At 37.6% G+C, this 21638-nt stretch overlaps 2 protein-coding genes across 12 annotated transcripts in view; one reads left to right on the top strand and one right to left on the bottom strand.

The window, feature by feature from the left end:
* Window positions 1-21638, bottom strand: part of LOC149114165 (uncharacterized) — a 60279-nt gene that overhangs the window by 19394 nt on the left and 19247 nt on the right. The window lies entirely within an intron of this gene.
* On the top strand, window positions 93-16207 carry LOC110046562 (uncharacterized). Of its 7 annotated transcripts, none has more exons than XM_089287614.1 (14): window positions 93-535; window positions 3481-3539; window positions 4594-4736; window positions 5494-5562; window positions 6206-6256; window positions 7335-7400; window positions 7646-7690; window positions 7857-7907; window positions 8440-8552; window positions 9419-9510; window positions 12066-12108; window positions 12681-12725; window positions 14042-14108; window positions 14413-16207. In XM_089287614.1, exons 3-14 carry the CDS (start codon window positions 4655-4657, stop codon window positions 14547-14549), a joined length of 861 nt encoding a protein of 286 aa, XP_089143740.1. In that variant the 5' UTR covers window positions 93-535; window positions 3481-3539; window positions 4594-4654; the 3' UTR covers window positions 14550-16207. The 7 variants fall into 7 exon arrangements, 5 of the variants coding, with proteins under 5 accessions (XP_089143740.1, XP_089143743.1, XP_089143739.1 ...); XM_089287617.1 differs by having other exon boundaries at window positions 4594-4802; XR_016206588.1 differs by lacking the exons at window positions 3481-3539; window positions 14042-14108; window positions 14413-16207 and adding exons at window positions 10001-10080; window positions 10680-10768; window positions 11509-11587 and having other exon boundaries at window positions 95-535; window positions 12684-12821.

Below are 21638 nucleotides of genomic sequence, written 5' to 3'. Positions count from 1 at the left end.
TCACCATTCAGATTAATTTTAGTTTCCTCCTATCCCTCCCCGGCTAAGTATGGTTTGTCCTGTAGGTTTGGCAGATTTTAGAGGGCACTAGAAAGGCGAAATTTTGTGCGAAAACCAGGAGACTATACATGGCGGTTAACGAGGCACGAAGATGGTTCAGTCTGTGGAGTTTTAAAATGGAAACGGTTGTTAACCTAAGCAGCAGTAGCTGCGACGAATGGACATGGAAAGACTAAGAGGACTTAATAATGCCATTTTTGTGCGGCAGCATAGCGTAACGCGGCATTCGTTCACTTTTAACGAGACCTTCGTGGAGTGGTAAAATGGAAAATTATCAAGCTAAGGAACACTAGCTTCAAGAATGGACACTGAAATCCTCAAAGCCACGATGCTTGCTTCGAAATCCTTAAAGCTATCATGCTGAAAAGCGATGATGTCACGACCAAGGACGAATCGTTTTAAAGTCTTTTAAAATGTCACCCGGAGGAGGAAACAATGCAACGGGGAATGAATGCTGTATCATCATGAAGTTAAGGTAAGCCTCCTTGTTGTGTCGTATTTTTTACTACGCCTTTTATAGGAGGGGGATTATTTCGTTCGGAAAGTAGCTCTGGTACAGGGTCGAGCGCTTTTTGAATGAAAATCAAAGACAGTTTTTTTTTATTATGACTTACATTCAATTAAAACAAAAGATGATTCTTAAGTGGAGGTGCTGGAGTTGGCAAAAGTACTGTTACAAATGCATTGTATGAAGTTCTGATCAGATTTCTAAATAGTATCGCTGGGGGAAAGGAAACTCCAGATGATGTGAAAGTTGTCAAGACTGCCCCTACTGGGAAAGCAGCATTGTTGGTTTTCAGTGTCACACCATTCAAGGTAAATATGCAAAGACTCTCGCCAAGATTCAGGTCACAGCATTTTTTCTTATGCAAGATATGCAGAGAAATTTTTTTAACCAAATTTATAGAGATTTGTATGGAGACGCCATGCTGGTGCCCATCCGGATGGGCACCAACATGGCGGCCGGAAACCAACAGAAACATCTTTCACTGAGTTTTGCTACAAAAGTGTGAATTTATCCCTCAAGGAACTCAAAAACATTAAAATAATATTTTTTCTAATACAAAAACTGTTCAGATAGCCAAATTCCCCGAAATAAGTCACTTTTTAAACCAACATGACAGCTCTCTCGGCCGTCATGTAAATGCCGCGTCACGCAAAAGCTTAGAAATTCAAACGTAGTCTACAGCAAAGCCAAGAACCCATTCGGAACAAAAAATTACATGAATACTAGTTTTCCGCCGCTCTTATACCTCTTGAAAGTAAAATATCAGGAGGATCAATAGTTTTGTAATTTGAATTTTAGTGACGTCATGTGAAAACTGGCAAAAGAGGTTTTGAGTCTTTAGCACTGGACAGTGACAGACTGAATACCTTTAGAGCAAAACTAAACTAACTGGATCATGTGTAATTTGTGCACTGCCCTCGACCGATATATCGGTTGACATATCGACGGACACTCGACCGATACATCGGTCGACATATCAACCAGTGCTCGACCGATGTATCGGTTGACACATTGATCGACACTCGGCCGATATATTGAGCGAGATATGCTGGTCGACATATCGACTGATGTATTGGCTGGGTGTCAGTTGACATATTGTCCGACTATGGGCAGATACATGTGTCTCGGTCGATATAGCGGCCGACACTCGGCCAATACGTTGACCATTGACTTTCGTTTCTTGGAATATCTGTTGGTGGTATATCGGTTGACTGTCGTATGATATAAGTGAAAAGCTTAGACTGTCAGTGTCAGATGTAGAAGTTATGCGCATTTCACCCTTTTTTGGTCAACCTTAAATATTTCTGAGGGCCTTGTGTTTGGATCATTCAGCCGTTGTCAAGCAAGACCCCCAAGTGAAATACTGCCAAATACACAAAATACAGTTGACAGGAAAGAGGATAAGGAAGATGAAAGACATGCAAGTCTTGAATTTGCCCATGCATCGCACTAATGCTTTTGCTGTTTTTTGATTTTTACATTTCCTTGCATGGGGGAGGGGTTACTGCACAACTTAAAATTTAGGAGAGTTATGCAAGCATTTGACAAAACAATCAAGATTAAAAAAAAAAAATCAAAAAACGCGAATTCACGTTTAAGCAACTTTTTTACACCGCCAGAGCTGTCGTGGTATCTGACCTTCACTGGCGTAGTCCCTATGATTTTTCTGGTATGGAACGGGGCTGGGTTTCAGCCTTGCCCTGTCGTACTTGTTGTTAAATCATTCTACTAAGGCTATGCTTGTTTTCCACATGTACTCTACCTTGTACTTCTTGGTTGGGTATATTCAAGAAGATGTGATAATTGTCCTTTTTTGCTACATGTATGTTATATTTTTTTCCCGGTGGTGGTACTCTCTTGTATGTATCTTATCTTTATCTTATTGTAGTAATTCCCTTCCTGTCTTCTATGCATGTTATATCGGCCGTATGTCAATCGTGTCAAGCCAGGACGTTAGCTTTTTGTGCTACTTATTGATAAGATTATAACAATGATAAGTTATGTGAGTAATTTGGTGTATCATGGGTCTGGCGGGACCAATCTTTTTTTTCTTTTTTTTTTTTTGTACCAAAAAACCCTACCCTCCCGCTAAGACATGGGAAAGTCAGTGAAGTATCGGCGGAATGTCGGTAGCCTATGGATCAACATGTCGGCCGACTATCAGACAACCACTCTCAGTCGACAATCGCCTGACATATCGGTTGAGTGTCGTGCGATATATCAACCAACACTCGACCGATATATCGGCCGATATGTCGACCGACATATCAGTTTTTGTTTCTGGGCAACCGACCTCGGTTATGAAAAACTGTCCTCGGAAAAAATGTATGGTCGGTAAACTGTCCTCGGTTGGTGTCCACGTAACGTCCACGGTATTAACCGAGCTTGGGATTCACAAACCTTCCTTGTTTTATAAACGGTACAGGGGTTGCCTTGATCCGACCTCGGTTTGGTGTTGTTTCATAACCGTGTTTGGTTTCCAGATAACGTCCACGGTGATAACCACCGACCCTAGAGAACACAGAAACCGTATTTGGTTTTGATTTTACATTAAACCGAGCTCGGTTGTGTATGCATTCATGACCCACTCGGTTAATTATCTGGACCGTACACGGTTTTTTTTTTTTTTTTTTAAATTAAACCGAGCTCGGTTTTGGACCGTGTCCCGGCGATCTGAGTTCATGGCCCTAGCTTAGTCCCGCTGTGTGGTTTTTGAATGACCCCCCCCCCCCCCACCCCCCTCCAAACCCTTCCACGTAGCGGTCCGGTTAGGTGGTCTCTGACTGCATCTCCCCCACCCCCCTCGGCTCCCTCCCCCCCAAAAAACAGTGAAAAACCTTGTTGTTCTATTAATTTCCATTTTCTTTAATAGTATTCACCAGAATTTTTCTTTTCTTTTAATTTTTACTCAGGTTGCAAAAAGAGGCCGGGCTGCATGATATGTTTGTCTTGCGTTATAAATTTGATGAAAGTAATGCGAAACTAGCTTATGTTTTAAAATAACTTTATTTATTTGTCTCGACCTATGTTATGTTATATTTTACCATTTGTAGGTCCATAAAGCACATGCCAGTTGTATAATTGATTTCGTTCGACTGAATTTTACAATCACACCTTTATAACAATTGATTTTCATGAATACACCCTTTTGCTAATGCTGGCTCCAGTCCCTTGTGGGGGCAAAATATGATCTATTAATGAATTAATGAAGCCACTTTTGGCCGAGTTATCACTTCTTGCCCCCACAAGGAAATGGAACTGGAAAATATTTACATTATGCTTATTTAATCATCAATCAATTCAACGCATTGCTTCGTTTTTGATTTGCATGTCATTAATTTTTGTTTCTCTATTAGCCCCAACTTTGCTAAAACAATAAATTTTCTTACGTACCTCTTTATCATTAATTTGTTTGAAATTGATTTTCAGTGTGTTGCCCAGTTGTTTCACAAAAAGCACCATCTTGAATGAATAACAATACGAACAGCCAGGCTCTGACTACATAAAATTGAAAATGGCAGCGGGCAGGAAATATCCGATGGGTTAACACATTTCGCAGCACTTTCCAAACTGATGATATTGTTTGGTTGTTAAAATCACCACTCTATTAGTTGATGCTCCAATAATAGTATCAAAAAACCGCCCTATCACTTACTTGACATAAGATGTTAAGATCCGTATTTAAATCCAAAATTAAGGGCTTTGTTAGCAGGTCTAACTGTTGTTATGGCAACCTGTTGTGTCACGAAAATGATAACAATGTGTTCATCGAAGGTTAGGCAATTTTTGATACCATACTTTAGCAGTGACTGTTAAAGAGTGGTAATAACGACCCACCAAAATCTATGTCTTGGAAAGTGCTCGAAACTGTGTGGAGGCACCTTAAAAGCCATGATCTTTTCCATTTTTTAGTGTTGTCAGCAATTTATAACCCAACTTTGAAATCCACATACACAGATATTTTCCATTTGTTGTAAATAAGAATATTTTAAAAATTGATATGACTTCCTTTTATTCATTTGCAGACTCACCTTTATTAAATCATATAATAAAGGTCATGCAGTGGCCGATGTACACAGCGGGCTGATGTCTGGAGATGAGTTAGTAAATGAATTTTCAACTGCTCATTCTGCCACAAAGATCTTTTTTGTTCTTGATTCTTACCCGCGTAAGTGTGTGGAGTGATGTGGAGGGTTATTAGATTTTGGGAGCAGGATTAGTACTCTGTTATTGGGTGAGTCCAATCCTAGTGTCATGAAACAAAAACCAATATTAACAGTACTTAGTATGTGGACCTAGCGAAAATGTCGTAAAACAAGATGTTAGTGGAAAGAAAGACATGCTGTCATGTTGCAAATCTTTTTTCGAGTAGATTGAAGCTAATTTGGCTCATCCAGGCTGAAAATCTCCGAAATGTCCTGAAAAATAATTTGTGTTTGGCAAAAAGCTCCAGTAGTCGATGGGTTAGAGCACAGCGGTTTGTAAACAAATCATACTTTCTGCAAGGTTTCAAATGGCCTTGCTTCTAAGTAATAATGACCGATTTGCCAGTTTTAGTCATCAACTAAATAGGCCTCTTCACTCAAAGGCTAGTCTGACAGCCTGCGTCCAGAGTAAAGAATTATAGTGATTTCTAGAAACAGACTTACATGTCAACCTAGTTCTTTGTTTAGTTTTACAAACAGGGTACATGTAGTTTGAATTGCCTGGTGGAGGGTGATAAAAAACAAACGCTTAGTAAGCCTCTGTGTACAATGGGTTCTGGATTTTTCTGCAATAATAAATGACATCTAATGTTATAAAGAGAAATTTGTGAGCACCATGGTTCCCTTTTTATAAGCAACTTAGCCTAGCCATATCAGTACCAAAAGATAATAACCACAAATCAGTACATTGAGCTTTGATATTATTGTTGATTATCACAGCAACTGCCACAAATACTTCTCAATCATGTATGGTTGATTTGACCATCATGCCACCTCCCAAGGATGGAAGTAAGTTAAAAGGGTTGATTACTTTGTGCAGTCATACTGTTACACATTTGTGTAATTTACATTAGTTTGGAAGAAAGTGTCATCTTTACATGTACATGTAGTATATTACTAGAGGGTTGCAACAGGCCAAAAATGTTCAGGGGAAAAAATTCCGTCAAGATCAGAAAAAACTCAGATATTTTATTTGCAAAAATTAAAATATCAGGAAAAATTAAAACAATTTAATTAATGACTGATTTCAAACCATTGAAGGCTGCAAGAAACATATGGGGTCACAGCAGTGATTTCATAATATCTTTCTTTAATAAAGAAGGTAAATCAGTTGAAAATTTACACTCTTAATGAATTAGTCTTCATTTATTTGGTAAGGAGACTTTTATTTTTATCAGAAAAAAGTCTGGGAATTTTGAAAAGGGATGTCCATGACAACCATGAACAGCCATTCCTCTTGTCCTACTTTTTCATTTTGTACCAGCACAAATGAATAAGATATAAAAACCACGGTGGCCATTCTTTCAATTACAGCGTCTATTTCAAATTTATGACTTAATGCAGAATATCTTAATGAATGTGTGATATAAGGGGCCCTGAATAAGAATGGATTTGACATCATCTGAATTACTTGACTGTTTATTATTATAAGAATCAACCCAGAGATTCCTGACGAGCATGGCAAAGCGGGCAAATGACAAAGGTTAGACTCCTACCATGTACGCTGTATTGTTTCATCTAAATTAGGTGATGAGTTATTTAACCTAAATTGTGCAGTTCCAGAAAATATCCATACCTCCCTCATGGAAGGGAATTTTCGTAAGTCCCCTCCACCCCTATGGAAATTTTGATTGAGTTTCATACACCCCCCAGGGAATTCCAATCCCTTCTGTGCGGGGAGTATGGATATATTCTGGAACTGAACATTATACTTTTAAAGGGGTAAGATACTTCTAGTCTTCACTGTAGGTGTCAGTCTAGGTTTAACAATCTAACTTGTTTCTTGGTGTAAATGGACAATGCAATTTAACAGAGTTAACAACAATGAGTGCATGTGCTTGCCTGTGGTAGACAGCAGTGTTTTTGATATGTCCATGCACCAGGATTCCATGTGCTCCTGTACTGAGACGTGTTAGCAGCCTTCACAGCTTTAGCGTTTGCAGAGAGTGTTGTTTTGCATGGGAGCATGTATTCAACCATTCCCCTCCCCTCCCCCCCTCCCTCTTTCCACTTTTAGACAGTTCATTGTGATGGGTGCCTGTCTCCCCTTCCATGGTCTCATGGCCCGGTTTCCAGGATTTGCCAGCAAAGTGGCGGTCTCTATCTAGGAGCTGCATGGATGTCTCAGGCACACAACCTCCATTTAACGAATGATGCACTTGTCAGTACATATAATTAGAAAGTGTTAGTGATTATTACTGTTTGACTTTAGTATTGTACCCTATTTATACTAGGGGGACAATTAAACTAAACCTGGTCACAGAAATTAACAACTGAAACTCACTGCAATATTTACATACACACATACATGCATACGGTCATACATACATGCATGCATACATGATAATGCCTCTCACATTTTAGGTAGCTTAAATTAGCTAATATCTTCGAGAACATAAATATAACAAAATACTATTAATACTTATACAATTAATATGCTAGAAATGATGAAAGACCTAAACTATGTACCTAATAGAACTGGAGACAAGTTGCAATGCTACTGAAAAGAGAACTGCTTTTTAAAAATTTATTTCAATTCATTACATACATACATATTCCAGATCATATTACAGTTACAACTGACGATGAGGATGACAATTCAGCAGGGCCAAGTGGTGTTAGGCAAGGTAATGTTGTCATTCATGTAATTGAAATGGAAAACCTTAATATCAGACTTAATCCTCAATGTCCTTATTATTGCTCACTATTATTTTTCAAGAAGGAAGAGCGCAACAGACAAACTTTGATTCCAATTTAAAAGTCGTGATTTTTGCTTCACATTGTTGCAGGTGTGATTTCTCTTCTTTGTAGTTAAATATAAACCACACTACCAATAATAGTTTGGTTGGTAACTAATATTTAATATTTTCAGATGAAAGATCAGGAATATTTTGCCTTGATGAAGAACCTCCAGCAGGTTAGAATAACAGTAAGTTTAAATTATTAATTATAAATCCATTAAATGAAAAAATAAGTAGATATAACTGGTCAACATTGCAGAAAAGGTGATAATTTATTTTTATGGTAATTTCTATCATGCAGCTGATTGATTTGAACATTTGTGTACATGTGTGTGTTTTCAGGTGTGGGTACTTTGTTCGAAAATCTATCCTTTTTTGGAATGGACAAAAAGGGTAAGCTGCAACACACTAATGTTAGCTGAGCTCTTAAATTACACTGTGCATATTCTGTCATTCTGCCTGGTAATGTGAGTTTGATATTAATTAGTTGGTTTCCATGAATGAATGAGGGCAGGGGGGGGGGGGGGGGGTGGAGAGAGCTTTCCAATGATCCAATTGACTTGAGAAATAATTAGGGAATGCATACTTTTGCCCCACCCCTCCTATCCCTTGGGGCAGAGGTACAAAGATTATAAACAGTGGACAGCTTTACAGTTTTAACTTAATTTTTACAGAATAATTTGTACAACTTACTGATGCATTTTATGAAATTGGTTTAGTTACCTGACTGCAGTGAAACATTTTGAAATTGAAATTATTTCTTTCCTATGGGCTGATTGTACCTTGCTAAAATGAAGAAATACCATATTGTAACCTAGAAGGTTTTGAGGTGACAGTTAATGTCCATTTGTGTAGATCTGATAATCAAGAAAGTGAATGCTCAAAAAATTAACTTTAAGGTGCAAGTATTTATTAATCTTCCTAGTTACCGGAAAATACGAAGGTCGCACTGAGGAGGTGGCATCACTGGCAATGTTGATGTTGAAAATGACAGCCAGCAACACATTGCCACCTTTTTTGACGCACACTTTCGACGAGGTAAGTGTAGTGGATTTCTAAACTTTCCTTCGAATTAATTGTCCACGGTTTGCAATACATTCTGGGGACTGATTTTTGATAACAGTTAAATTGGTTGCTTATTAACTATATGTCACCTGAGTTACTCCGTTCTTTGAAGTACTCACAACAAACAAGCTTTACTTGTCACTGCAAGCACCTATATTAAAACTCTCCCTGTTGCTGATGCTAACTTAAAAAGCATTTTGAAATGCAACCATAATTTACATTTCCTTTTTTCCCAGCCTCACATTTAACAGACAAAATTCCCACATCAATATTCTGAAATTGAGATCAAGCATAACTTAATTATGGTAAAAAATTATAATGTTTTAAGATTGCCATGTGGCTGTGAACAGAATGGATTGACGTAAGGCTTTCAGGGAAACATAATGTTCAGATCTTTAAATGTTGTGGCTGTACACATGGGTAATTTTATATCGCAAACAGTTCATGTATATTCTAGTCTGTGCTGTTTTTAAGGAAGCTGACAACAGTTTGGAGCACTTTTTTATTAGCTACACTTAGAAGGATGAATACTATCACTGTTTAACAAGTGATGCTACAATGATGATTAAGTGCTTTATTAGACTGTAGATCCATCCAACATCTGCATATTACCATTCAGTTTTCAAAACATTGCTCTTGAATTTCGCACCTACTGTACACCCCTCCCAGTTGTATTAAATTAATTAAGAAGACCCTCTTCCTGATAAGTTTTGGAAATGCTCAAGGGGATGAGAAATTTTCATAAAATTTTAATTGATCCTTAGACCGAGGGGTTCAGAAGATTGTTGAATAATTGCATGTTCAGCTTATTCAGTTTTGTTTTCTGCTTTCTGTTGTAGTTGATGAAACAATCAAAACAAGACTTGGCTGTTTGTGTATTGACTGTTTTGTCAACACATTTGCAAGCGTCCAACATAGGTAAACTTTTGAAGTGAGTACATGTTTTTCTGTCATTATATCTTACAATGTAAGATTAACTACTGTCCTTGGTTTAAAATTTTCCAATCCAGTTAAATGTTTAATTATTATTTCTGTTTGATGGAAGATGTAGAAAATCAAAATTAATAGCAAATTTGAATGTTTTCGAACACAAGATTGACATACGCTATCAATATATATACATTAATTCTGTAGACAGGTCCATTGTATGCATGTCTCAATAATCTGTGGTGAGATGTGGTAATTTATGTTCCAACTTGTTTAGATTAAATGCAAAAATTACTGCCAAACTAAAAAAATTTAATACTAGAATTGCTCTCATGCTTATGCACATTTTCCTTTGAACTGAAACAGCAAGGCAAGATGTCAAGATGCTTAACAAGCCACCAGCTGATTAATGTCAATAATAATTATTGTCATTACAAAAATGTATATATCATAAATTATCATTAATCAAATAACCGTCTTTTTTCTTTCTTTAGGATTTTAAATAACATCAGTAACCAGTTGGAAAACTGTTACTTTTGGTTGGCTGACAGCCACTCAAAAGAGGGAAAGAAAGGTATTATCACTTGATAATTATATTATTGTCAGTATTCCATTTATCCTCGTACATGCACCTACTGTAGAAGGTCCCATTAAAGTGTCATAACATCAATGGTTTCTATTTATTGTCTATCAAATCATGCCCATGATCCCATAGTAAAATACATCCAGGAAATGGTGGTTGATTATGAACATTCTTTTTTCAGTCTATTTAATGGTGAACTTAGCACAAAATTTGTGGGTAGTGGTTCATAACCACCACTCACTAATCTCTGCTTGTGTTTTTTGATTTTGCACTAAACAGATAAAACAAAAAGACCCTCTAACAGCAACAAATAATTGTCACTGAAAAGGGGGGAAAATTGAACTACATTTGATAGTGGTGACTTGTGAAGACTCTAAAGGTAGTTCATTGCACCTCTTAGTCTACAATATTCAGTTGTATTAGGCCAAAATGAAATCCACATCTAACCTTCAAGTGGATTATTAATAATTAAGTGCATAATCTGTGAGTTGCAAGACCCTTGGCTTTTCAACTCACTTCTTCAATGAAGAAAAAATATAATATTTTTATTATTTCCATAACTGTAATTATAAGTTTGCCTCTTCTCACAGTTACAACAAAAGATGGTCTTAAAATGCCTTCAGCCTACTGATCCTAGCACCAGGCAGCCATGTACCACAGTGTGTCGAGATCTTTGATGGTATGAAGTTACTTAATTATTGTTTTTGTTCAAATTCAGTAGTTTACGACAGACTTTATGGCACTATTTCATTTGGCTGGTTGGATGATATATTATATCTGTAAACATTTTTCTGCTTTGCAATACACAAATATAAGCTGACAATTCAGAGATGGTACTCAGTTTCATGGTATGATAATTAACTGCAGCAAATTTAAAAGAAGCTCTCAAGGGACCAAAATTCACAGATGTCAATATTTAAATCAAATTATTTTGTTAAAGTGGGAAGAAATGGCTTCTGTATTAAATTTGCCACCTTAACTCCCCAGACACCCCTCCTCTTCCCCGTGGGCCATGTGCCACTCTGAACATATCACCCCCCCCCCCCCTCCCTCACGGCAATGATGCAGGGTTCTGCCAAGACAATAAAGCCACTCAGCTTTGGGAAATTCCATGCACTTTAAAGGCAAGAATGAGTACTGTTAGAAGTATAGTTCATTTTCTCCACTCAGCACCTGTCAGAGTGACTTGACACTATGGACAAAAATTCAAACCAACCCCACCCCCTGAAGTAAGGGTCGAGAACCCCAACGATGTATCCACAATTAGCCCCCAAAGGAACATAATTTGCTAGTCTTAGCTGAAATCGATGCCTATAACAAAGTGCATTTGCTCCCTCTATTTTGCGGCCACATTTCAGTGTTAAAGACAGTATATTATTGTCAGAAGCTCTTCAGTAGTGCAAATTTGATTGCTTTAAGAATCAAGCATGGTAGAGGGAAGAGTAAGAGAGGCAGTAGAGGCTGCACTGGAAGTAATCAGTGGCCTGAGGAATGGAAGGTAACATAATCAAACGACATTGAAACAAGTAATGTGCGTCATTGGTCACTAAAGGGAACATATTTTATTTATAAATACTTTTTTCAGCTCTTTATATAGATTTTTCTAACATATTCTGTATGTACTTGTCATTAAAAACAATACCAGTAATAGGTATTGTTTTTAATGAAGATTGCTTTGTAGATCTATACAGGAAGTAATACATATACATCTCATTAACCAAGTGCAACTATACTGTGAGAATGTAATGGCCCTATAAACATTCTCCCAGTACAGTTACGAGTTTTTTGGTTAATAAGAGATTTCATAATGAAGATGATGGAAAAGGAATGGGATTATGGTGAAGGTGGCCAGGTGTAAATCAATAAAACTACCTAGGATAGTTTTCCTGCAAGTCAAGTTTATTTACTTTATGATTTTGGAGCACAAGTGTTGCATTAAGTGTTGACTCCATCTGTATTTCACTTTGTTTTAATAGATTCAACCCCAACATTAGACCAGAAGAGGCATCTTCAAATCAAGTATGAATAAGTTGACTCCTTTCTTGTGAATCAGTATACTATAAAATCCCACGGTAAAGCCTTGGGGGCTAACTCCCTTAGGGGTGGGAGGGGGGGCTTAGTGGGGGCATGTATAATTGTACTAAATTAAATTTTTCAGAATGATGAGATAAGACGTATCTGCCAAACAATTTAAAGCTAAAATGCCATTTTATTTAGATCTATTACCATATTACCGTACTGCCCTATTAATAGCCTTTTATCCTTAGCTATTAGCCTATAACTTTTAACTAAAATTTTGATGTTTGTAGAGAAATGGAAAACGAATGCACTTATACATTAGATGGGCTATATCGGGGAGAGGGGGTGGGTGCTTATGTCTGGGATAATATTTTTCTTAGCAAATAGAAGGGCTTATATGTGTCAGGCTTATAACCAGGGGTTGGCTTTAACATGGGATTTTAAATACGGTATTTGAAGGAGCTAAAAGTCTAATTGCGGTATATGTTAAGGAGCTGGAGTTCTCTGGCAATATACACTTGTGTCCAGTTGGGGAAGCAAAAGGCTAACAGTTAATTTCAAATATTTTCCAGAAGCATGACGATGAAGAATCTTCAGATCATGAGAGTAAAGAAGAGGTATGTACAGCTGGGCTGGATCGGACCGGACTGCCTAAATTGGATTGGACTAGACTGGCTGGACTGGACTGGATCAGGCTAGACTTAGCTTAAATTGACTAGACTCACTTGATTAGATCGGATCAGACTAGACTGACTGGCTGGACTGGATGGGAATGGACTTTTTTTTTTTTTTTAATTTATTTATTTGCAATAACACAAGGGAAACCAATGCTTACTTACAACACTAACTCTATTTACATTATATTGCTCTAATTATTTACACTATTTAAATTACAATAACTAAACGACTTACATTACTAACAAATACAGTTACACGACTTACACAATTAAGAAATACAGTGATGACAAGGGGCAAAGAAAAAAAAAAACTGAGAAGAAAAATAGCTAGTTATCATTACAGCTTGAGGTTTGTAGTACAGACACAAAAAAACAGACCAAAGGCATGTGGTACATTAAAAGTAAAATGAGTTATGCATCTGACAGGAGATTAGAAATAGATTAATGGGTAGGAGATAGATAACCCTACAGAAAATATAACCTAAAATATTAATTAAATCCTCATATATCCTGTAAGAGGTTTCCATTTCTTCGTGTCTCCACTTTTTGTTTCTATCTCATATTGTAATTTTAGTGTGCATATGAAAAGCGTAAGATTTGGATGATCATTTTTTGTTTTAGCGAGCCATATGTGATATTGTGCTAAGAGAAAGCAGTAATTTATAAGAAGCGCAAATTGAGAGATATCTGGCCTCAGACCCAAAGCAGTAATATTTGTCAAAGCATAATCTCTAGGAAGTAAATTTAAGTTTTTCAGCCATTCAGTAAGTTTATTCCAAAAGTGAGATGTTTGGCGGCATGATTGGAATGGACTGGCGGGACTTTGTCGGGACTGGACTAGACTGGATGTACTTTGTCCGGACTGGACTGGACTGGCTGGACTGGACTGGACTGGCTGGACTGGACTGGACTGGACTGGCTGGACTGGCTGGACTGGCTGGACTGGACTGGTTTGGTCTGGCTGGACTGGACCGGACTGGACTGGCTGCACTAGACTGGACTGGAATTAGCTTAATTTGAATTAGCTTAGTTTTAATTTGTACTTGACCAGACTAGAAGGGTTGGACTAGATCAAACTGGTCTGGCTAGACTGGATCAGATTGAACTGGACTGGCCAGACCAAAACGAATGAATAAATAAACATAAAACATTAAATGCATGAACCAGCAGTCCAGCTGACACATATATTTAGTGGGAGTATGACAGTTAGCTTTTTTTCTACTGTCATACTTCCACTACGGATTTCATGTCTTAAGGTTCAGTTTGGGCCAGGTGTGGCAGTGGATGGAGAGCTGTTGGAAGACACTCTTGAAGACCCTAAAGGTATGCTATTCAGTTTGATTCAGTAAATCGAAAAAAACAATTTTGAAGAAAAATTAACTTTTAGATCAAACTCTTTAAAAGGTTAACCAGGGTTTTAAGTATTTATGGCATATTAAATCATTTAATGTTTATCTCAGAGTGTTGTTTTAAAGTGCAATAATTGTATTTTTATCTATCAAACTGTATGCACCCAAAAATATCATACTCAAGTAATCTGCTTGTGCGCAGCTGCCGAAAATAGGAAAGGATACAAGAAATGTTATGAAGTATATATGATTAACTGAGTATCAATTCTTTCTTACAGACGAGACAAACTTAAACCCGAAGAAAAAAAAAAGAAGAAGAAGAAGAAGAAAAAGAAAAAAAGAAAAAATAAGGGAAACAGCCAGGTTGATGAGCCATCCGAGAACAGGATTTGCCCTGGAGATGGTCAATGAGTGAACTTTTACAAATGTATTTTTTTTCACTTTTGCCTTATTTATATTTGGTTCTGTAACTGATTTTCTCATTCCAGTCAGATATACCATACACTGCTGCTTCAAGCCCCCTATTTATAGGTCTCTGTACTTCCGATTTTAAGGCTTCCCAGATATAAGCCCCCTTGGGATTAAAATGAAATGAATGCAACCTATTTAAATACCATAATTACAAAATGGTGTTCATTTCTCTTGAAAGCCCCTCCCCCTCCCTCACCCGGATATAAGCCCCTCCGTTTATACGACTGTCCATCTGCAGTTGTAAAGTCTGGTGCTTATAAGCAGCAGTTCATGGTATATGTGGTGGTTCTACTTTCTATTTATTTTCCTTTGTTATTGGTTGTAGTTGATGCATGATAATGTGTTTGAAACAAAGGATAACAACATTGAAACCATCAGAGTAAAATTGAACCTGAGAAACCTAAAGTTATTTATAGAAAGGTGGGTTTAATTGAAAGAGTATATTAAACCAAAATTAGTGTGATATTGTATTAGGTCACAAAACAAAAAAAACAAGTTGTTAACCAACCTAAACGCCTTGTTATTTTCATCGTTGTGAACTGGTGAATATGAGTTTTGTCACAGGACCTGCATTGTATGTTGTGTTTATCATTTTAGCATATCACTGTGATATGTGATTAGTTGATACCCAACAAAGTAAAGTATAAAAAAGAAACATATCTCAATTTTCTATGGTGACTAGGTTTTTTGTTGTGAGCTGATTAAGTTTGCCAAACTGGTGAGAATGATTTTAGTTTTGCAGGAACAGGATTGCATCTCCTGTATATAATTCTAGCATACCTGTTACCAGACAAAATGTGATAGTAACATCTTAGGTTACTATTACATTTGGCGTTAATAATAATATCAGCATAATAATATCACTGCACATGATCCATGATTAGTCCATCCAACAAATAATGTATATAAACTGTAAAACCGAAGGAAATCAATATTTTCTAGGTGTGAGTTTTCATTGTCTTGAAATTATTTTAGTCGCTGAGGACTGTATGTCTTGTTTATAGTTTATCTGATAGGTTTATTTAAAAATAATGTTAATAGTAGACTACCATTAAATTTCTCAAGTAAGCCCTCAGGGCTTTAGTTTCTGAAAATTCCCTTTTCATTAGTGGGCCTATTCCCTGGAATGCCCTATATGTACGTTTTCTTTGGAGAGAGAGGGGGGGGGGGGGGGGAGATATTGTGTGTATGTTTTTAGAGTCTATAATTTTCTGTGTTATATTGACTATAGCTCCATATTAAATAACTTGATAAATGCTTTATTATTATTGATAATGTGAAATAATCTAAAATGTCAGTTGATACGTAATCAATGTGATCAGTAATTGCAAGTTTCAAACAAAGAGAATAGTTAAATTTTGAATTTCTGTTTTGTTAGGTACGTTTTTTTTTCTATTCAAATGTGTGAACAAGGTTTCTGAAACAAAAACCAAAACATTTTTAATCCTGTTACTTAGCAGATTATAGGGGTACACATTGAATGATACATTAAAATGCATATTTTTCTAAAATTATTTTAAGTGTTATGAAGTGTTATGAAGTTTATTAAGGAAGTAGGAACAGCTATTGAGAAATTGAAATAAAAAACTCAGTGTCATGCCATGTTATGAAGTATTTTTATTGGGGGGTGGCAAAGGTTTCATCAAATAGTTGTGGAAACAAACCGGTCAGAGTTTTTGTCACCTATTAGACAAATACTGTTCTGCTACTGGACAGTGTCAGGCAGTGTACTGTTCTCTGTATGTTGGAGTGATATCTCTCTTACAAACAAGTCTAGACAAGTAATGGGGCTACGACTGACAATAAAAGCAGAGGGTAATGAAAAATAAATGAACGGTCCCTTAAAGTCACCAATTGAAAGGCAACGGGCATACACATTGAAGCAGAACTTGCATGACTAAAAAGTTCCAAACTTCAGCTTCTCCGAACATCAAATGCAAATACGAAATTGACTCCCCGATCCCATTGGGTGATCCCAATGTATGAACTTCTACGTTGTACATCGTCAAGCTTCTAATTAACGAGGCCCTGTTAGGGAGGCGGGAGGTTTAGTCATCCCTTATCCCTAAAATTCCAGGGGCTGTTATCCCTTAACCTGACAAGTACCGAGATTGTGATCCCCAAAATTACTTATCTTGGGAATTTAGGTGACAAGTTTAAAGTGTTAAGTGATCCGTTTCTTAAAAGATAAGGGACAGGTCATTATTTATCGTCTGGGTGGGGGGGTTGGGAGGATTTTCGGCTAAAAACTAACATTTAGCGGTCCCCCCCTTTGGGCTCTCAGTGATGAGTGATCACGTGATGCCCGTGTTACACGTGCGCCATGAGGTCAGTGGTTGACCGAACAAAAGAGCCTGGGAGGAAATCTACATTTGACCCATCTTGCTTGAATTTTGACTGATAAATGACCCGTTACTGTTAGTCACCGGTCGCCGGTGATGCAGATCCTTGGCAAAAGCGACCAAACAAGTGTCAATCGAGAAATCAAAGCAATTTTTTGTTATCCCTAAAACTAGCTCAGTCATCCCGTATCCCTATAATTATTTACTCAGTTATCCCTTATCCCTAAAACCCCTAACAGGGCCTCAATAATGTTCAATCAAGTTAGATAGAAAGAGTAGAGTAAGAAAGAAACTACTTTCGTGAGGTCAAACCTAAGAAGGAAATAATAACTATAATTTATCAGAGCACTGGGTTATCGGTAGGAAAACGTGGAGGGAAAATTGCAAGAAAATATCGCATGAAGCACCGATGACTTCCTCCTCTTCTCTGACGCCACATTCTCTCGTCGATGTATGATTGTAAGACCTCCCCTCTAAGTCCTTTCTTTCGCTTTTGACCAAGTTTAGGTTGACTCCAATAGGATTCAACCTCTTGAGTATGAACACCTGTTCTTGGGTCTACGAAATGTGACGGGCGTGTACCACGACACGATGAGCAGAGACAATGCGCAGTCTTGCATGTGCCTGCCAGTCGTCTCTATGTATTTCAGTACCGGGAAGGAGGTATCTTTTTATAATAGGCAGGTGGGTTGCCGCATTTCGTCTTCGTACGATTTGGAAATTTCCTCGTGCTGGGGTGAACTGCGTGGAAACGGTAGAACTGCAAAAACTATGTATGCATATAAAAACATAGTTAGGTTCTATCTTTTAAACTTCTGCTCTGCTTCAAGTGAATGTAATGAAAGACCCTGGTCCTTCTTTCGGGTTTCGCGATGTTTTGCTTTTTGTGCTCATGGTGACGTCACAAAATATTGAAAAGCACTGATGTTTTCCTTGGAGCGCGCGCAGATTACTTATTGGGCTTTCATCCTTTAGCATGCGTGCACATTTTTATAATATAGATAAGACCCTGCGCGCGCTATGATTGGTCAAAAACCCATGTTTTATCAGAATATAAAACATAGAAAAAGCGTCTTTTATTGTTTTTTTGCCACATTACCTCTATATCATAAAGCAAATGAAGAAGCGTAAGCCGTGTATTACACTTTCATTTAAATCACACTATCAGCGGAATGTGACGCAGCATTACTGTCTCTTAGATACACTAGTTTTACATGTTATTTTACATGAATGTAAATGATTATGTTGTTCGGGTTTCCTGTGGTCTGCGTTTATTCGACAATAAATTAAAAATAACAAACAAACAAACAGAACTTTACAAACACAACTTAGCATTGATGCAGAGCCTGAATTATAAAATTTTGCAAACCAAAGCGAATTTCCCTTTGGGCGAGCGGGAAGATTTTCATGAACGCAAATCGTGAAATGTTCTTTGTTATCTTTTCAACAACGATTAACTCATTGCTATCATGAAAAAATGGTAATGACAGAAAACACACTAAATCTAACAAATTATCTCTAAATTGGTTCGGTCAAACTTGCACCTTGTGTGCTATATTCTATTACTGAGTTTAAATAAAGCTTATTGTTCTTGTTGTCGTTGTTGACAGTCTGCTGAGAAATCTAGCTTGTGTCTACTTGAAAATTAGGAGGGACTAATTTTTCCCATTTTTAACTCGTAATTTGCCATAGGTAATCTTCGAGTTGTAGTCGGTGGTCAGGTTATTTACTTAAGAACGGTTTATATGTAACTTAATGATTTGCAAACTAAGATACCAATTTTACCAGCAGTGGCTTGGTGGGTACACACGAAGGGGGTTGTTCAAGCTTAACGTCCCCGCAATATGTCCCCTAATGTGGGCCAACCCTTAAGTATCTCAAAAACTTTCCATAACTACTGAGACTGTAGGATTACTAATCCTTCTTCCCCTTTCCCTGAACGGTCCCCCCCTCAAATGTCACTCCCCCCCCCCCCCGAGATCTTTAATGTTAACATTAAACTTTCTATCTTTTTTTCAGTCTGGTTTGTAGACTTCTTTAGCTTTGGCCATTTCATAACCGAAAACCAAAGAAATCTAGAGCATAAGAAGTGATCCTCAACTTATACCATGTCAACACAAGCGTCGTAGAAGTAGGTGGCAATATCAATAAAGTACATGGAGTCGTTTTTAACAAACCTGAAAGGAAGAGGATAATATGCAAATTCAAGCTAAACAGATTTTAAATCCTAAAGCGTAACCATAGTTGAAATTGAAAATGAATTGTGTACTCACGAAAAAACAAAGTGTCTTACTTTTTCAGACAATTCCTAATGGGAATGTTAAGTGCGGACCTAAATATGTCCTCCGTAGACGGCTGATGTTCGAAACCCGGGGAGGACTCCTATATGAAAAGGTCGGGGATGCTCGTGGTCTCGGGTACAAATCAAGGATTCTGGTCTCACTTAGGGTGTTGATGACGAAACGTCACCATTTTTAGCTGTCAAAGTAGTCTTTAGGGTGCACTCGAGGAAATAATAAAAGAAACACTCTCATTTAATTTCTGTTTTCAGGCTTGATTTCCGCTGATGTCTCGAATACGTGAGTAAGGTCTACAAGTGCGCGCGGGATCCTTTCTTGAACAGTGGCTAGTAATAGAACCTATTCGTTTCAAGTGGTATCTTTTAGGGGTCTAATGAAGCTCAAGCAACGTCCCTTGGAAGTTAAATTCAAATTTTCCGACGAGAATCCCTTGCCTTTTCATATGGGAGTTCCCCCTCCCTGGGTTTCCTTATGTGAAGGAGTAAAGGAATGAAGGAGTGAAGGAGTGAAGGAGTGAAGGAGTGAAGGAGTGAAGAAGTGAAGGAGTGAAGGAGTGAAGGAGTGAAGAAGTGAAGGAGTGAAGGAGTGGAGGAGTGAAGGAGTGGAGGAGTGAAGAAGTGAAGGAGTGGAGGAGTGGAGGAGTGAAGGAGTGGAGGAGTGAAGAAGTGAAGGAGTGAAGGAGTGAAGGAGTGGAGGATTGGAGGAGTGAAGGAGTGACGGAGCCACGGAGCCACGGAGCGAAGGAGCTTAGGAGCTTAGGAGCTTAGGAGCTTAGGAGCTTAGGAGCTTAGGAGCTTAGGAGCTTAGGAGCTTAGGAGCTTAGGAGCTTAGGAGCGAAGGAGCGAAGGAGCGAAGGAGGGATGGAGTGATGGAGTGATGGAGTGAAATCGTTTCACCACTACAACTAAACTTGTTATCTCTAGGGGACAGAAGTTTTTTGTTTGATGTATTTTTTTATATATACAGTCATCAACGGGTATTTTAATATAGACATAACCTCTATCAAATTTTATTCTCGTTTTGTGGGATACCCCTTGAGGTGTAGGAGTGAAGAAGAATTATGCTAGGACTTATTTAATAGGATTGTGTTCACATGTGGAATGTGTTGCCACTGTCAGTTTGTCTAGACTGTTGACAGCCTCTCTTTTTACGCACGCGAGAGAAAAAGCCAGAGAAGCGAGCGCGAAGCACGCGGGGGTTGGGGCGTGGGGTGTGTGGGCGAAGCCCCTACACAGTAAAGTCCTCCGTGTTTCGCTGGCGTCCAATTCTCTGGCTGTTCTGTTCGCGCGTTCAGCGATCGAATAGAGATACGAGAAAATTGAGGGCTATGAACAGTCTAAGTTCGTCAGGCTTCAAGTATTTCTGGTTTTAAAAAGTCAGTAAGGGACTACTTAACTTCAAGAAATGTTTGATTTAGCTGTTAAACATGCTTTTATCTTATCAGCTGGTCTGCCTTGCATGGGGATTAACATCTCTTTTGCTGACAATCATGATGGGACTTTTTTGGATTTTATAGTATTTCGTCTAGTTTTTGTGTAATCACTGGCCACTAAATTGAAATAAATAACTAAAAAAATAAAAAGAACTAGTCAGTGAAGTTGATGGAAAACTGAACTTGTGCTTTTTGTGGATACTAATAATACTACTACTACTACTACTACTAATAAAAAAATAATAGTAATAATGATAATGATAATAATGATAATAATAAGCCTCAGCATTCCCTCTATTACCAGTGTAAAAGTGAAAATAAACACTCCCTGTCACAATCAATAGCTTTCATCACTGACTACTGTCTTATCGCTATGGAGTATTTTTACATGACATTACGGTAGCCATGTTGGTATTAGGCTTTTGTATATTATGCTTATATTTCCCCACTAAAATGCTCCACCTTACTGCTCCATTTTTGCAGCTAAAATGCTCGGTCTCCCCTCCCCCCAAAAGTCACTAAAATGCTCGGTTAATGCTCATAAATAGGATTTTTTAAATTTTCATGATTTTAACGTTTTAACACACTTAACAGCTCAGGGTGTTACAAAAACGTATACGTAATATAACTCAACGCACATAAGAGTTTTAATACACCAAAAGATAATTCTCTAAGTGATCTTTTAATTTGATTTCACTACTACTGACCTCTCCTTAATCTCCACTCGGCTGTAATAGCATAGCATTTGATTTTTTTTCGTTTTTTTCAGTTTCAAGCTGTCCCGATTTTCTCGTATAAAATAATTTTTATTTTGTATTTTCTGTACGTGAAAAAAAAAAAAAAAACTAATTTACGGGAAGAATGCCACTAAAATGCTCAAATAATGCTTAATGCTTTTGCCTCACTAAAATGCTCGAAAAAAATGCTAGCATAATGTACAAAAGCGTAGCAAGAGTACG

Source organism: Orbicella faveolata, unplaced genomic scaffold (assembly GCF_042242905.1).
Source record: "Orbicella faveolata isolate gen_17 unplaced genomic scaffold, um_ofav_v1 contig_14, whole genome shotgun sequence".
Lineage (NCBI taxonomy): Eukaryota > Metazoa > Cnidaria > Anthozoa > Scleractinia > Merulinidae > Orbicella > Orbicella faveolata.
This window is presented reverse-complemented; position numbering and strand designations above follow the sequence as displayed.

What these genes read in the sequence shown, in the direction of transcription:
- LOC110046562 (XM_089287612.1), top strand. Translation starts at nt 474, where the DNA reads ATGTCACCCGGAGGAGGAAACAATGCAACGGGGAATGAATGCTGTATC. An exon ending in AAGAGGCATCTTCAAATCAA is followed by an intron (nt 12,109 to 12,680) that starts GTATGAATAAGT and finishes AATATTTTCCAG; the next exon opens with AAGCATGACGATGAAGAATC. An exon ending in CACTCTTGAAGACCCTAAAG is followed by an intron (nt 14,109 to 14,412) that starts GTATGCTATTCA and finishes TCTTTCTTACAG; the next exon opens with ACGAGACAAACTTAAACCCG.